We start from the raw sequence: 16,467 nt of genomic DNA, 5'->3' as shown, positions 1-16,467 counted from the left end.
CCTCTGCCCCCTTCCCCAGCGAGGCAGCATCCCAGCCAGCCCCACAGCTGGGTGCTCATTTATCACCTTCCTCCTCCTCCTCTCCCCACCTGCCGTCAGGGGCCGTTCCCCACCTGTGTGGGGGCACCCACCGGGCTCCTCCTTCCTTCCCCAGAGCCTTTGTCAAAGCACCGATTTTTCCCATCAATATTTTGCCCCCCATTCCTATCTCAGTGGGATATTTGGGGCCGAGGCTCCCTTGCAGCCCTGGGTTGTTCCTCGCCATGTGCAGCCCCTGACACCGTCCAGTCACTGGGATGTGCCGGCAGCGGGACCGTACAGTCCTGTCGGCTCCCTGGGGTCGCCTGTGACCCCCCCAATCTGTGCTGCCTCGCTCCCCACTTTTCCTGGCTCCGGCGTCCCCTGGCAGGTCCGTGACGCCCGGCTGGGGGGACCCAGCGGGGTCATCGGTCGCCCGAAGCCTGGCACAGAGATGCCCCCAGCCCCACCCAGGCGCATCCCACCCCGCTGGACCGCTCTGCCCCTGCTTGGGGCTGGGAGGAGAACTGGGTCAGCGATGTAACCATGGAGATGCTGAAGGAGATGCTGAAGCAGCGCCGGCACAGCCCTGCTCTCCAGAACCCTTTAAAGATTAACCAGACCCATCACCCTCCGTCTCCAGCCGGGGATGGGGCTGGGGGGCTGAGCCTCCTCGGCAGGGAGAGCGGGGCGGGCGCTGCCCAGTCCTCCTCCACCTGCGCAGGGCGGTAAGATGCCTCCGTCTCCTCTTTTCCTTCGGGGTGCCAGTGCGGGGAGGGCTTGGCCCCGGTAGCCTCGCCAGGGCTCCTGCGCGGCAGCAGCAGCGATTGAAATGCAACAGGGAACCCGTTATTGTGCCGGTCGTGCTTGTCTGCGTGTTGTGCATCGGTGCCGGGCACTGGCTGCGTGTCTGCCAAGCAGCAGAGCAGCCGAGGGGATGCTACAGCCATGACACCTCTCCCGGCTGCTCAGCCGGTGCCCGGTGGCTCCGTGCATCCCGCAGCCGTCCCAGCCCACGGGGGAACCGGGGCTGACTTGCTGGAGAACTTCTCGGCGCTCGCGGTGGTTGTTGTCGTTTCCCGCAAGGACGGTGCGTGGCGGCGGTAAGCGCTGGCGGGGGCTGCGGGCGCTGCCCCCCACCCCGGCGATTCGGGGATGTGCTTCCATGGCAGGGAAGGAGGGGGCTTGCATGCGATCCAGCCGCTGCTGGAGTGGTGCGGTGGTTTGTTCTGAGAATCCCGGTGTTGTGCAATATAGAGAATAAATAAAATACAGAGCGGGAGTGAAGGGAAACCTGGTGCCGTTCCCTGCGTCCCCCACCCGCTTGCTGGGGAAAGGGAACGGGGGGGAGGCAGCATCAGGGCTGCCTGTGCCGGCCGAGGATGCTGTCGCGGTGCCGGGGCCGGCTCAGCGGTGGGAGCCGTGGGCTCCGGTGCTCTTGGTGCTTGGGCACGGTCTCTGGCCGAGCTCGTCTCAGCAGCGAGCACCGGGCACCTCCCTGATCTCCCCGTCCAGCACCCGCTCCCGCAGGGGCCAGAAGCAGATTGTGAAAAGAGATAAGGGGTAAAATTACAGGCAGGGTAAAGAAAACCCTTCCTTTGGGCTGAGGAGCGTGTGCTCCCCTTCCTTTGCGGTGGATTATCCTTGTGTGTGTTGCATTGGAAATGATCCCATTAGCGCTGTGCTCTCCTGATCTAATTTGCTTCTGCCAGAGCCCGGTGCTCTCCTGGCGGCTGAAGCGCCGAGCGGGGAAAACAGCAGCAGGAGCCTTTTGTGTTTTCCTGGCTGTAGAAATAACAGGGCTTGGTTGTGCCACAGCCCTTCTTGCCCATAACGCCGCGGGGAGAGGCCCGAGCTGGGCGCTGTGCCCGGCTGAGCCCTCATGCAAGGGGACGTGCGTTTGTTTAGGCACAGTCTAACGTCAGGTTTGCAGGTGGGGAAACTGAGGCAGGGGGAAAGGAAGTGGTGTGCGACCAAGGGTGCGCTGGGGCTGCGGTTGGGGAAGTGGCTGGGATCCATTCCTTGCGGCAGGCGCTTCCCAAGAGCAACGCCAGCCCTCGCGAGCGGCCGCAGCCGGTTTGGAGCCCGGAGGGTGCCTGGAGAGCGGCAGGCGGCGGCGGAAAATGCTCATCCCAAAGGTCCCAAAGGCTCAGCCCCGACCCCTGCTCGAGCAGACGCTGAGCGTAGGGCGAGCGCTCCTGGCTGCTCTCACCCGTCTCGGCTTCCCGTCGGCACGCGGCCACGCCGGGGCAGCTCTGGGCTGCGGAGCTAGTGCTCGCCCGGTGCCGACAACTTTATCTGAGGGGCTCGAGCCCTCGTGCAAGCATCTGTTCATCAGCAAAGGCAGAAAAATCCCACGTACCCACACGTACACGAGGGGAAGCATGTGCAACGGTTGTGGTGCACCCCAAGTCTTGCCGAATGCAAGCGGCCGTGCTGGGGTCCCGCTCAGTGACGAGCGCTGCTGGGCGTGAGGACTGGAGGGTGCAATCGGTGGGTCCCTGCCACGCGCTCGCCCGCGGGAGCCTGGGCAGAGCAGGGGAGGAAAACACCAGCCAGAGGGAAACGTGGGGCGGCTGCTGCTCTCTGGAGCTCATCAGTGATATTCATGACTAACAGCCCACTTGCCCCTGTTTGCATCCCTTCTGTAATTGATAAATCCACGAGTTCAGCGGTGCTGGAGTCGAGCCTGTGGCTCCCACCATGTCTCAGTCCTACCGTGCCCCTGCAAAACTCCTTCCCCCGATGCCGACAGGCAGCAGAAGCCCCCCGCCTTGCCCCACTCCCCCATTCCCGGCCATAACTTATCCTCTACGTTTGTGGCTGTCTCTCTCTCTTGAAAGAGAAATATTTTTCCAGGCGCTGCCTCCATCCATTATCATAAAGTGGCTTCACTTGGCCTGGAGTTAATAATTCACCTTTCCTTGGAAGATGGATGCTCCCATCCCGCTGGAGTTTAAATATTCATGGGGAAGGGAAGGCAGCAACCGCTGCGCTGCGCGGGAGGTCTGGCAGCCGCGTTGCAGCCTCTGCCGCCAGCGAACGCCCCGGTCCCCGGCAGCGCCGCACCCCGGCACATCTGCGGGGCCCCTCCAGGCACCGTCTGCTGCCAGGGCTTCACGGTGGACCCCGGCAGCAGCCCGGCGTGGTTTGCTGGGCCGGGGTCGGATCCAGCCCCTGTGGCAGGCAGCCATCTCGGGGTGGAGCAGCGGCACGCCTGGAGCAACACGTAGGGATGCTGCAGCCGCGGTTTGGAGAAGGAGGCGTGCGGGAGGAACTTTGCCCGTTGTGATTTCGCCTGGACACCTTCAGCGGGGGTGGACGGGGCTGTCCCCAAGCCTCAGGGTCCCCTCCTGCTCCCAAGCTGGGCGGGTTGGTGATGCACCGAGCCCTCTGCCCGCCGGTGGGTCTCTCCTGGCCGTCAGGGGCTGCCCGGGTCCCCCAGGGCGCTGGGGCAAGGCTTGTGGGTGCACCCTGTGACCCGGCTGCACGGGGGGGTCCTGCACCCCTTCCCTCGCCGCATCCTGCACCAGCCCCTGCCCCCACGGGTGGGGAAAAATGGTCCCGATGGGTTGTGCCACCTGAATGTCACGGTGTCACTTTGTAAGTGCCTCTGGGGACCGTCCATCCCCGTGGGGCTGCTCTGGGTGGGAGCGTGGTGACATGGCCGGTGCCGCCGCCCAGCGTTGCTGGCCTTGATGCGTCCCCTGGCTTCCCCCCGCAGCTGATCCCACCCAGCAGAGCCGGGGCCGGCGAGCGCGCGAGCGGCTGACCATGTTCAACGGGGATGCCAGCTCCTCGGCGGCCAGGAATGTTGTCCGCAGCTCCAGCATCAGCGGCGAGATGTACAACATCGAGAAGAGCGCGCGGGGCAGCGCCGACTCCGTCACCGTCACCGCCAGCAAGAAGAGGCGCTCCAGCCTGGGCGCCAAGATGGTGGCCATCGTGGGGCTGTCCCAGTGGAGCAAGAGCACGCTGCAGCTCAACCAGACCGGTGAGCTGCCGCGGCCCCCCCTGGTGCTACCAGCCCCCCCCAGCTTGGCCCTTTGCTTTTAGGAGAGGTGTGTGCTCCCGGCTGCCCAAAGCGATGCTCTAGCCGCCCGTGTCTGATGAAGACACCTAAAAAAGGCCGTTGTAATTCCCGCCCCCCCCCCCCCCCCGGCACACCAGCACTTCTCCAGGTGCCAAAACCATTTGCAAACCTGAGGCGGGGACGTTGCCAGAGCTCTGCCAGCGTGGGGGGGGGGGGGGGGGCTGGGCTCAGCATCCCCCCCCAGTAACGGCCAGTCCTGGCTGCAGGGCTGCGGGCAGGGAGGGAGCGAGGGAACTCGGAGAAAGGACTTGTCAAACAGTCTGGCTCTGGGAAATATTTAAATGCTTAAAATAGCTTTTTAAAGGGCGGGGGAAGCAAAAAGCTCACTTTAGTGCAGCCTTTTTCTCTAGTTATTGCTTTTTTATTCCGGTTCTTGTTGGCATTCCATGATTCGGGAGATGTTCTATAAAGAGAGGAGTTAATTTGGAGCCCTCCAGCCCTGCACATCTGAGGTGTTTCCGAAGGGGTATAATTATCCCCAAAAGCCAAGCCAAAAGTGCCAGAGCCAGGCAGAACCGCATCTGGGGACGGCAGGACCGGGACCCTCCCGGCTGCCGGTGCCCAGGTGAGCAGCACCCGCTCCGGGAGGGCTGCCAGGATCAGGCAAACGCTTCCATGGGGGCAGCCCCGAACTAGCAAGACAAACCTGACTCCCCCAGGAGCAGCCGTGGCGCGGTGCCGACATACACATGCTCGTGCGGCAGGAGCGGGGCTGCCGGCGATGCCAGGGCTGCCGGCGGTGCCAGCGGTGGATGCTCGGGTCACGGTCCTCCTTCTGCCATCTGCCACCACCTGGGACGCGTGGTGGCAGGGACTGTAACTGCGTGGAGAAGGGGAGACTTCGCTCATCAGTCAGCGTCGGGGCTGTGCCCGCTTGCGGCACTGGGGGTGCCCGTCCCCTGCGGCTCGGGAACATTGGCACATCGACGGGGCCCTGGGGATTTTGGAGGCTGGGAGGTGGCCCTGCAGCAGCACAGGCCAGGCAGCAGGCTGGGACGGTGTCAGCACATGTGAGCTGAGTCTGGCGGGTCTCAGCACGCGGGAGAGATGACTGAGGTGCAGGTGGGCTTTCAGCCATGCAAAGGCACGATGGCATCGGTGCTGAGCGAGGGCTGTGGGGAGATGGGGCTGGGACACGGGGAGCACGGGCAGCCTGTGGCTCTCCAGCATGGTGTGAGTGGCACCGGGACATGTGCCCGTGCGGGGTCCTGCAGGGTTTCATCCCCAGGGAAAGGTTGCATAAATCACAATGAATAACGTACCAAAGGTGGGGAGCAGCACACGAGAGGCTCCGGCTGTGCCTGGCACCCTGATTCTTCTGTCTGGTTTGACGCCCGTCCTGCAGGAGGGTCCAGGGGCAGCGAGTGCTTCCCGGGCTCACCCCTGTTTTGGCTTCCAGAGGGCGGCCCCAAAAAGCTGCGCAGCAACATCCGGAGGAGCACGGAGACCGGCATCGCGGTGGAGATGAGGACCAGGGTCACCCGGCAAGGCAGCCGGGAGTCCACCGACGGCAGCACCAACAGCAACAGCTCCGACGGCACGTAAGGCACCGCGGGGTGGCACGGGGGGACGGGAGCTGGGGCTGGGCACCCTCCCTCTGCTCCCGGGGGATCTCGCTTGAGACCCGTCGGCCTGATGCTCGACAAAAGCCCTTTGCTCTCCCTGCTCTCCCCGGCACAGGTTCATCTTCCCCACGACCCGGCTGGGCGCCGAGAGCCAGTTCAGCGACTTTCTCGATGGGCTGGGGCCGGGCCAGCTGGTGGGGCGGCAGACACTGGCCACCCCGCCGATGGGTGAGTGCCAGCCGAGGGGGATCCCTGCCCGGGGAAGGGGGTGCCGTCTCCAGCCCTGCAGAGCAAGGGCTGCGTCTTGCCTGGTGCGGGGCCGGGCAGTGCAAGAGGATGCTCCAGCGAGAGGGAAGGGGCTGCGGGGGGGAAAGTGTCCCACCGGTTCTGGGGGACAGGCTGGATCCCAGCAGCATCCCTTGCTGCTGAGCACGTGCCGGGTCGGTGCATGGCTTGCAGATGCTCTGGCCTTCCCCTGCTGCTCCCGCTGCCGGCTCCGTGAGGGGAGGGAACGTCCCGTGCAGGGCTCAGGGCAGGACACCCGCAGGGGGAAGCAGCAGCTCTGCCTTTTCCCGAGGTCTCCTCTGCCCCTCTGCTGTGCATCGGCTCCTCCGAGCATCTCGCTGCAGAGGGGACCCAACAAAACCCGGGTTTGTTCCATTTTTCCCTTTTAAATCCCAAATGGCTATAGAAAGTTGTGCCCCAAGTCTGAATTTCCAGCCAGCAGCAGCGTGTTCCCACCTGCTCCCAGGGCACACCAAGGTGTCTGCCCCGCGTCCTGCTCAGGAGCTAGAGCTGCTGGGAATGGGGAGAGCTGCCCCGGGGGAGCCGCAGTAACCAGGGTCCCCCGTCCTGCCCCCCCAGTCCCCGCAGCACAGGGACCTGGTCCTGCTGGCCCCGCATAAAACCCCCGGTGGGAGGGAAGGGAAGGGGGGCAGTTGGACCCCTCTGGGTTTGCCCACCTTCCCAGGGAGGGTACACCGCCGGCTTCCCTTGGCGCGAGGTCCCGCAGTGCCCGCGGCATGCCAAATCCCTACGGCTCCTGCCGTTCCCCTGCCGCAACATCAGCTCGTCCCTCTCCCACCGGCCGGTTCCTTGCGCAGCCCTCGGCGCTGGCCCTGACTTGCTGTTGAAATGCCAAGTGTGTTTTGAGAACATCCAGGTTCATCTCGCTCCTATTAAACCCCACTGGGACGTCAGCTTGCCCCTTCCCCATCCCCACTCCCCCCCCCGGGGCCACAAGGCAGCGGCGACAGGGACCCACCAGCCAACGGACATACGTACGTACGAGCAGGACAGCAGGACAGCGTAAGTGGGAGAACAACTTCACACCGAGCTCAAGAGGTGCCCGGCCACGTTTTTTCCTGCGGATGCCCCTCCGCAGGGAACGGGGAAGGACCCCAGTGAAGTGTCCCGGGCAGACGGGCGCTGGCGGGTGCTGGCCCCGGTGGGGTGCTCAGCCATCAACCCCTCCTGCCCCAGCCTCTCCTGCTCTTGCCACGGTCTCGCCCGCCCCCTGGCTGAGGGCATCGCCTGGTCAAGGCACAACCCTGGTTAATCCCAGCCCCTTTTCCCATCATGAGGGAAAAAAAATCCCCCTGCAAGACCGCTGTGGGATGGAGCCGGCAGGGAGGGCGGGGAGGAGGGGAGCAGGGGGCTCTCACCTGGTTCTCTCTTTGCTGCTCAAATCCAAGCATCTTCACATCAGCTTGGCTTTGTCCTTCCTCCAAATTCATGATAAATCACGCACCCGGTGGCGGGATGCTCGATGCACTTGAGTGCTGGGTGCTGAGGATGGGGAGCAGGCGGCGGTGTGGGGGTGCCGAGGCTGCCAGCCCCGGAGATGACATCTCCCACCTGCTTTTTGGCAGCACCAAAAGGGAGAGCTGGTGGGGACCAGCCCGGCCCAGGGCTGGGGCCGTCCCCGGTGGGAGGTGGCCATCGGGGAGGGTGCTGAGCGCGTCTCGTCCCTCTGCCCAGGCGATGTCCACGTCGGCATGGCTGACCGGAACGGGCAGCTGGAGGTGGAGGTGATCCAGGCGAGGGGACTTATCCCGAAGATGGGCTCCAAGTCCATCCCTGGTAGGTGGCTGGAGAGGGAGGGGGTCGGGGATGGAGGGGGAATGATGGAGACGGGCGCTGTGCTGGGACCATCACAGCAGCCTGCTCCGAGTCAGTGTTTCCCACCCGTTTTCCAACGCAGCCACCTACGTGAAAGTTTATCTGTTGGAGAACGGCGTCTGCCTGGCCAAGAAGAAGACCAAGGTGGTGAAGAAAACCTGCGACCCGTCATACCAGCAGCCTCTGCTCTTCGAGGAGAGTCCCCAGGGCAAAGTCCTGCAGGTGACGTACTCCCCGCACAGATACTTGGGGACAGGGAGGGATTAGGGGAGCAAGGACAGGGCACAGAAACCCGCAGCCTCCCCATCCCGATCACGGCGGGCCCTTCCCCGCCGGGCACGCCGAGTTTGCCGAGTTTTCCCCAAAACTCCCACCCGGTGAACGGGGCAGGTCCCCTAACGCCTTCTCTGCCCCGCAGGTGATCGTCTGGGGAGATTACGGGCGCATGGACCACAAGTGCTTCATGGGGATGGCCCAGATCGTCTTGGAGGAGCTCGATCTCTCCAGCGCAGTCGCGGGCTGGTACAAACTCTTCCCCACCTCCTCGCTGGCCGACTCCAGCATCGGACCTCTGACGCGCCGCCTCTCCCAGTCCTCCCTGGAGAGCTCCACCAGCCCCTCCTGCCCGTAGGCGGCAGGTTGGTGGGAGAGGCCGGGAGGGGAAAGGAGACGTCCTGACCTACCAAAACTGTTAGTGGATAGCTGTAAATACCCTGTCCCTTTTTTTTCTTTTTGTCCTTTTTTTTTTTTTTTTTTAAATCTCCTTCCCGAAACAAACCCACTCTCGACACACTCCTGCCCGAGCATGCGTCCCGGCGCGCAGAGGGGGACGTCGGAGAGGGAGCGAGGGCCGTGTGTTCTGAGGCAGGGGGAAGGAGAAGCAAAACCCACCCCCCCCTCATGAAGCAGACCGAGGGCCGCGAGTGCCGACCGATCCCGAGACTGTTACCGCACCTCGTCCCGTCACCCTGTCGGAAAGGAATCGAAGCGACGCGTTTCTCTCCTGACCCCCCGGCGAGAGCATCTCGGTCCGATTCATTCAGCGCCGCTGCAAGCAGCACGTTGACGAGGTTTCTTTTCCTTCAATTTCATTTCCTTGCCTCTGAGGAAAAGGTAGCTTTTCAAAGAAAAAACCTCAGAAAAAATCCAACTCAGCACTATTTTTTTTTTCTTCCCAAGGAATGTAGCATCTTCTATTATGTAGCTCGCCACGTGCTAGCAACACACTCACTCTCTGCAATATCCAAGAGACTCCGGATTGACCGGAAACATCTGGCAGTCACTTCCCGTTTGTTCGTTTTCCAACACAAATCCTGCGACACTGAGCAAGCACTTCTCGTGGCCATTTTTCTTTCTATTTCTAATTTTTTTTTTCGGTAGCATGTAGCCTGTGACCAGTGACATTGCCAAAGCGAGAGAGAACAGAAAAAGGTGCACTCGCCTCACCTAAGCATACGCTGGTCTTATCCTCGTGTTTCACCACTGACCGTGGTCTTGTACGGCCAAAGCAAGACCCAAAAAATAAACTCTGCGATGCCTCACGTGAAAATTCGAGTCAGGAGAAGGTGACCTGACGGAGCAGGAGTACCGTGATGCTGGCTGATCGTCTGGCTCCCAGCCCCTTCCTCCCACGAGGGCCAGCTCGAGGTCTGGGGTGCTCTCCTCGATACTTGAATTTCAAGTAGGAGCAGAGGGTTTGCCAGACCCCGCGGCAGGACGCACCTTTCTCTAACTCTCGACTTGTTGGTACGCTACAGGGGAACATCTCAACAGCATCTTCTGCTGATCTGGAATTAGGGTGACTGAGAGGGTATGAACAAAGGACTAGATGCTTTGAATTTATTATCAGGATGAGTGTTTTGGGTTTTTTGTTTGTATGTTTTGTTTGTTTGTTTTTAAAGCAGCATTTTGGTTCCCCCCAAGGGACCAGTTCTTGTAGCAAAACCGAGAATTACGGAAGCTTTTTTTGAAGGTGCCTAATGAAATTTGCTGAAAATACTCAGGGGAGACACCACTAGAAACTCTGGTTTCTTCATAAAATATACTTAACACAATGACTGTCCTGAAGGATCAGTTTCCAAAAGAGAGAAAAAAAACCAACACACCAAAAGATGAGCAGTCTTGAGACTGGAAGAGGACAAAAGGTTAATGGGGAATTTATACCGGCCGGACGGCTCTGACCTTCAGTCTTTAACACAAGTCAACCCACAGCACAGTTGGGATTTTTTTACAATTATTTATTGGCAAAGCAGAGAATTTCACAATGCACAGAGCACAACAAAACCAACCTGTGGTTCTCCTGGTGACGCCAGGAACGATGAACCAGCTTGAACCTGTTGCCACAACGGAACAAAACCAAACCTGAAGGAAAAGACTGTTGCGATGAAGCTGTCCCCTCCACAAACCCAAAACCGGGGGTCAGCGAAACTCCACTGCTCGGCAGCTGGTTTACCCGACACCGCCACGATTTTAGCGACGTCGTGTCAAGGAACTTCAGCTGCTATCGTGGACTTTGGATCTTTACCAAACCAAAATCACTGCAGACCGAGAAGAGAGTGGGCTGGATGCTGCTGACCGGGGATGGAGAGGGGCCTGCTTCAAGACCCCAGTGCCTGCCTTGTAAAAGATTAAATCCTCGTCTGCTAGAGCGGTAAGTGCTTTTCCAAGCAACGCGCACCGATTTCTGAGCTCGTGCTGAATGGTGACGCATAGGACCGTAGGATGCACTAACAGGCTCAAGCGGTTTGAGGAAGCAAACTCGGTGCCCTGACTACTGAAACAGGAATAAACAACGGTTTGAACATGACGTTCCTTCCAGAGCACGAAGCAGTTATAGGAGGTCAACGACGCCTGGATGAGGCTAAACTTTTTCTCTGCCCCAGCGTGCTGGATTTTTGAATATACGTGAGGGAAGGCATCTTAAGAGGAAAAGCTTTCTGCTCCTTCAAGCTAACATTATTTGCTTTCGCTTTACCAACTTTATTTCAAGGGAAAAATGAAAAATCTGCCTGTGGTGGAACAATAACCATGTCCACAGGGAAGTGGAATAGCAGCGTGGGCAGGGCAGGGAGTTCTGCAGGTATTTTCTGCTCACTGGTGTGGACGCAGCATCCCACCCCCTTCCCCTTCCAGCACAGAGCTCGCTGGCTGTAAATTTCTCCAGGGAGTTGCAGAGCTTTACTGCTCTCCCTCTCCGCGAGCAGCATAACGCTTTTCTCGAGATAGGGAACAGAAGCTGATGAAGAGCAGCAGGAACACCGGGACAGCCGGGCACGCACCCACAGCAGCAGATGCCCGAGGTCTAGCAAAAGGCTCACCGGTTCTGCGCCAGTTGAAAAACCTGCCCTTGCTGGCACGTGGAAAATCCAGAGAAAAGAACTATCTTCTGGAAGGCACACCTGGGTACTCCAGGGAACACGGAAAACCCAAATACTTTGGCTTATTTTTTTATCATCGATAGACTGAGGATGCCTGGGAGGGTAACAGCGTAGCTAACATCAGAACAAACGGCACCCCAGTTCTTTCTCAGTGGTGTATTCTTGTTTGCTGCGACGCGATGGGCTCGTGGGAACAATTCCTCCTGCTCACCAAGAGCCCGGCAAGGCGGAGCCACCGTGCCGGTGACTTCAAATGATTGTCGCTCACTAGACAAACTGAAACCCATCAAAACCTTAGCTGCTTCGTTTTCAGCGCCACGTGTCCAGCCGCCCCAGGGAGCTGGTACTCACTTCTCTCTCTGGGGAAGCATCTGGGTCAGGACCCACCTTACACTTGTGTGGAAAAACTAAAATGGGAGAAGAGACCGAAGTGTGCCACGTTTACATTGCAGCATCAGCTCCTTCCCATTTCTGAATGCGTGAGACCACGTGTCAGATGTTTTCCCTCCTTGAACAACAAGAACAAAAGAGCCAAGACAGCCAGTTGCTTTCTACACACGACACACCAGGAAAACCACAAGCTTCTGGGCTCGTTTTTTTTCTGAGGGAATGTTTTATTGCAAAGGACAATTTTTTTAAATGTACTATATGATTTGCAAAAGGTGGCTGCACTGACTAGCTATTACATGTTAGATTCTTTCCTCCCTTTCCTCCACCTTTCATCAGGAAAGGAAATTCAAACCATTTGACTTTCCAGATATTTTCCCCTAGAAAGAATAATTAATATTAAACTGAATCAGCTTTGCAGCCCCGCTTTATACCCAGCACTCCCAGCAGTAAGTGAGCAGCAAGCAGCACACAGCACCCACCTGAGACACAGAAGACCTTACTATGGCACAGCTGACAGGAGATGCTGGTGTCAGAATCAAGGCACCCTACTTGAGTAACGAGGATGGATTTTGCCAAAATAGCCTTGAAATGATACTTAAACATCCCCTAAACTCTAGTAAAAAAAAGTGTCTCGGCCACGCAGCAAAGCGCAGAAAAGACTACATGATTTCATGCCCAGGCCTAAGTTATCCCTGGGTTTTCTACAAGCCTGGAACAGGCTTTATTTGCCAAAGCTGAGTGACTGAAAATTTTCTACAGCACCAGAAGGTGGGCCAGGCTTCTGGGCTCAATCAGAAATTAGCTCCCGTTTCATCAGCATCATAGCATGTTGAAAGCACGAGGAGAGGATGCTTAGACATAGTTTTCCTGAAATCAAGTGAGATGCAGAACCAACTCCCTGGCCAGCAATCAGAAAATGAAACCTATTAAGTGCAACTGAGACGGTGGGAAGTATTCCCTCCACGGCCGCCTTTTCCAGCTCTTTTTCTCCAGCAGCAGTTACAGATGTAGCTCTCGATTGCAAATATGAGACCAGAAATTCCTACAGGAGATCAGGATTCCCTTCGCTGGTAGGGAATCACTTCTGTTCACTGTCTTACACGACTGCTCTAGCAGCGATGCGACTTGAAAAGTCAAGCCTGTATTCGTACGTGTTTGCGCACATCGGTGCACGTGAGAGGAGTTAACACATTTAAATACCTTTGCTTGTTTAAGTGGACTTGCAAATACTCAGCAGCAGTGAGTACAATTTAAGGGTCTTTACTGATGTAAGACCATTTATAAAAACAGCACCGGTGATGTTTTTTCAGGCATAGAGTCCACCTTCTATTTTCTTCCAGTTGACTCGGACACTTCTTCCCAGATTGATGTGAAACGCTTGGACAATGCATATCTGTGAACTTCCTTAAGGGTGTGCATTTGGTTACTGATTTGGAAAATAACTGCATTTTAAAGGTCAAGGAACAGTGTTCAGGCACCGTTCTTCTTGATGGCTGAATTCAAAGTCTAAATGTGTTTTGCATCACAGATGGAAAAAGATATTAAGAGCTCTCTCTGCTTTCCTTTGGGTTTTCATGCCTCCAGACAGATCTGTAAAATTCCCCTCAGTAAAACCAAGGTTTGCATCCTGTGATGTGCCAAAGGCATGACGGCCCGCTCCAACGTTTCTCTAGCAAAGCTGTTTCAACTGGAAGTCTTCCTTCTACTTCATGTTCACAAGCATAGAAAACGCCCCAACCCTCAGCTGGTTGTTAGAGGTGCAAGAGTTATGTTTATGAGCTAAAAAGAAGGTTGAAAGGCTGCAGAAAAGACTTCCTGTGGAAAAAGAAGTGTCTGCAATAAGCACGGTCGGAATTGGTGGGGTAAAGATGTGCTACGTGTAACACAGCTGAAGCTGTACAAAACAGACTCAGTGACCAGACGTGACAATAACGCTCACCTTAACTGAGCTGGTCCGCATTTGGAGAAGATGTAGGTTTTAAAAGTAGACTTGGAAAAACGTACAGTAAAGGGCCTAAGTGTTTGTCTTGCTGTCTGAATAACCGCCACACTGTTTAACCCCGATCATCTGCCTCGGGCACAGACACCAGAACGGAGCACAGTAGCACCGAGGAATCCAGGAGAAAGCAGCTTGGTGGCAGCTGCCACCAAGACCCAAGAGCTGGTGTGACCACTGTGCCTGGCTGGAGCTCCGATTATTGGTATACCTCATTTTTTTTTTCCCCCCTTCCTTTTCTCTTTTTTTAAGAACCAGAGCTTAGTGCACTCTATCACGTTCAGGTTATTTTTTGTTGTAACTGTGCAATGAAGAGCAATTGTACGGGGTGTGCATTTACCACCTGCTCCCATGCTGGCTCCTGCGAGCCCAACCTCTGCTTCATTTCGCACTTGCACTACTGATTGCTGAGCTAAAGGGCGAGGGAAAGGAGGCCAGAGTGCTTCTCTGGAGCGGGGGGATGATTCGGCTAGACAGTAGGTACCCCCCCCCTCATCTCTCCTGTTAAAAAGCATGTAGATAAACAGCGCTCCAAAGGCTGCCCTTTAGCCCGACAGGCGGGTGTTTGCAGTCCTGCTCCCCTAACAGTCCTCCCCTCCCACAAAGGGCCGGCAAGGAGGCGAGCACCTCGGATGTGACAAGCTGGGGACAGTTCTGCTGCTCTTGGAGGAGCACTAAACCCTCACTAAAGCTTTTGCCTGGAGTGTGGATGGAGAGAGGGAGCCTCAGAAGTAGGCAGAAAGGGTGTCCCTCCAGCGGGAGGACAGGTATTGAACACTGATCCGATCTAACAGGATCGCTGTCTGTATATACCTGCTAGATCCCAGTACTCGCTAAAAAAAAAAAAAGGGAACTTTGCCCTAACACTCACAGTGAGAACCGTGAAGCAATGCTTGATATCACAGGGCCTCTGGATGGAGCAGGACCCCCCTCCTTGTACCCAACGGGCCAGGGACCCTGGCAGCGGATGCCTCTTGAATGTTAGCACTTTGAAGTTGGTGGCCTTGTTTTCTTAAAAGGGCTTGATCTTTTCATGCAGTTAAAACTAAATAATCTTCCCCATCATGTTGTCCTACTCCCCACCTCAAGTGACGAACAAGCACTGGACCATTTAAGATATTGTCCAGGACTCAAGAATCTGTCATTAATCCCAGAAGTTTATACCTCAAATATAAAAACATACACATCTGTCTTAGTAACAGCACTTGGTAAAGTAGCAGCTCCAAGTTTGAATTGAACTTTGTCCTTGAATTTGATTACTAATGGCACCAGGAAAAAAACCTAAACCAAACCCACATAAGCACACAGAGAAAAGCACCAATGAATTTTTTAGAAGCACCCAAACCGAAGCATTCATCCTATCAAAAAATTCAGAATTTATATTCCCAAACAAGACACACAAGGGATTTTACCTATCCCTTACAAATCTTTAAACACAGCCTATGCCTTTTAAACTGCGTTAGCCCCCCAAAAAGTACGAGGGGGCAGAATACTAACATGCACTGGCAAAGAAAATTTACATAAAAGGGTCCAAGATCGTTAAAGGTATGAGGCAATCAGAGATGCACCCAGAACAACTCAGCCAGCCAGTCATTTCTAACCACAGCCTTTCTCCTCCCGGTAGCTGCTTCAGAAGGCTAAGACGAGTATCTTGACAGGGGTGCATCATACAAAAGGACACAGCAATCTATGCTGCTTCACGTTTTCCATCCTTAAGTCCCCAACGAGTTGCATTGAAAAGAATTACCTAAACCAAGAGAGTGCCATTAGATTGGGAAATTGCCAGAACTCCATTAGCCACGAGTTAATTGCTACTACAAGCTTAGCCTTCAATCTCTAATGAAAAAAGGTAGCAGACATCTCACCATTTGAGTGGCACACGTCAACCTTACATCTTTCTGTGTGCATCCGTTACCTAAAGGGAAAAGGAGAGTTAGGTGCAGAACTCGTACAGGACTGACACACTCACCCTGGGTAGCTTTGTACTTTTGGAAGCCAGGACGTAATCGCACTAGTGAACAAATTTGGCTGCCTTCGCTAGCCCACTCATATTCTGTGATAAACTTTGCTTTGATGACAGATTCGTAAGTTTAACAACTCCACCTTAAAATAAACACCGCAGAGGGGAGAACTCGGGGGTCCTTTAAGCCCCAGTTCCATGTTCAAGACAAGGGGATGGGCTTGTGATGGATACTTGAGAATGGTAATAGATTTAAAAAAGCAAATGGCAATTTTATACCCGTGTTATGTAATGTTTTATATGTGTGTGGTCTTTCTTAATGTAAAACTCTTGTATTTTTGTGGTTTATATGCAGCAGGACTGATGGCTGTGAGGGTGCACGCTATTTTGTAAAATATTCTTAGCCAGTTTTCCCAAGGAGGAAAAAACTGAAATATTCACATTTTCATTGGCTTGTACCTGCATGTACAGTATTGGGGCAGCAAGTGAAGATGATTAAAGCCAGCTTGAAAACTTTTTTCTGTGCTTGAGTTGAGCTTCTCAAAGCATCCAGCCCAAAACCACATGCGTAGCTTAAAAAAAGCCAACCCTCCCCCCAGCTGATATGCTGGGGAGGAGGGGAAGAGGAAGAAACCCTCTTTTTCTGAAAAAAGCAGGTTTTGACCTGAGGAAAGAAATACCATAATTAATACACAAGCAGAGTACCATCAACTCAAGGCTCACACAATTAGCTGAGCTCTCCCCTGCAGCTGCACAGAGCCACCCACAAGCCTGAGGAAAACTGGCCTTCATATCTGTTCTTTAGGCGACTCCTAGATCCCCCCAGCCCTGCATATTCTCACCATTACCACTTTTTGTAAAAGCGTAAAATTTACCTTTTGAATAGGCCTTGGCCAGGTTTTGTTGAACATTAGTGTAAAGCTGCAGTCCTAATAATTTAAGTCCTC

General features: G+C 55.8%; 1 protein-coding gene across 1 annotated transcript; it reads left to right on the top strand.

Moving 5' to 3' along the window:
• Window positions 1-676: 676 nt before the first annotated feature.
• Window positions 677-16,037, top strand: RIMS3 (regulating synaptic membrane exocytosis 3). Its single transcript, XM_076357501.1, has 7 exons — window positions 677-746; window positions 3,743-4,012; window positions 5,511-5,652; window positions 5,792-5,904; window positions 7,657-7,758; window positions 7,880-8,019; window positions 8,216-16,037. The coding sequence occupies exons 2-7, from the start codon at window positions 3,793-3,795 to the stop codon at window positions 8,426-8,428; spliced, it is 930 nt and encodes a 309-aa protein (XP_076213616.1). The 5' UTR covers window positions 677-746; window positions 3,743-3,792; the 3' UTR covers window positions 8,429-16,037.
• The last annotated feature ends 430 nt before the right edge of the window (window positions 16,038-16,467 follow it).

Source organism: Aptenodytes patagonicus, chromosome 21 (genome assembly GCF_965638725.1).
Source record: "Aptenodytes patagonicus chromosome 21, bAptPat1.pri.cur, whole genome shotgun sequence".
Taxonomy (NCBI): domain Eukaryota; kingdom Metazoa; phylum Chordata; class Aves; order Sphenisciformes; family Spheniscidae; genus Aptenodytes; species Aptenodytes patagonicus.
Note: the sequence above shows the minus strand (reverse complement) of the source record. Positions and strands in the feature narration are given on the sequence as shown.

Coding starts and splice junctions, on each gene's coding strand:
- RIMS3 (XM_076357501.1), top strand. CDS start 3,793: ATGTTCAACGGGGATGCCAGCTCCTCGGCGGCCAGGAATGTTGTCCGC. Junction 4,013..5,510: donor GCTGCAGCTCAACCAGACCG/GTGAGCTGCCGC, acceptor TTTGGCTTCCAG/AGGGCGGCCCCAAAAAGCTG. Junction 5,905..7,656: donor ACTGGCCACCCCGCCGATGG/GTGAGTGCCAGC, acceptor CCCTCTGCCCAG/GCGATGTCCACGTCGGCATG.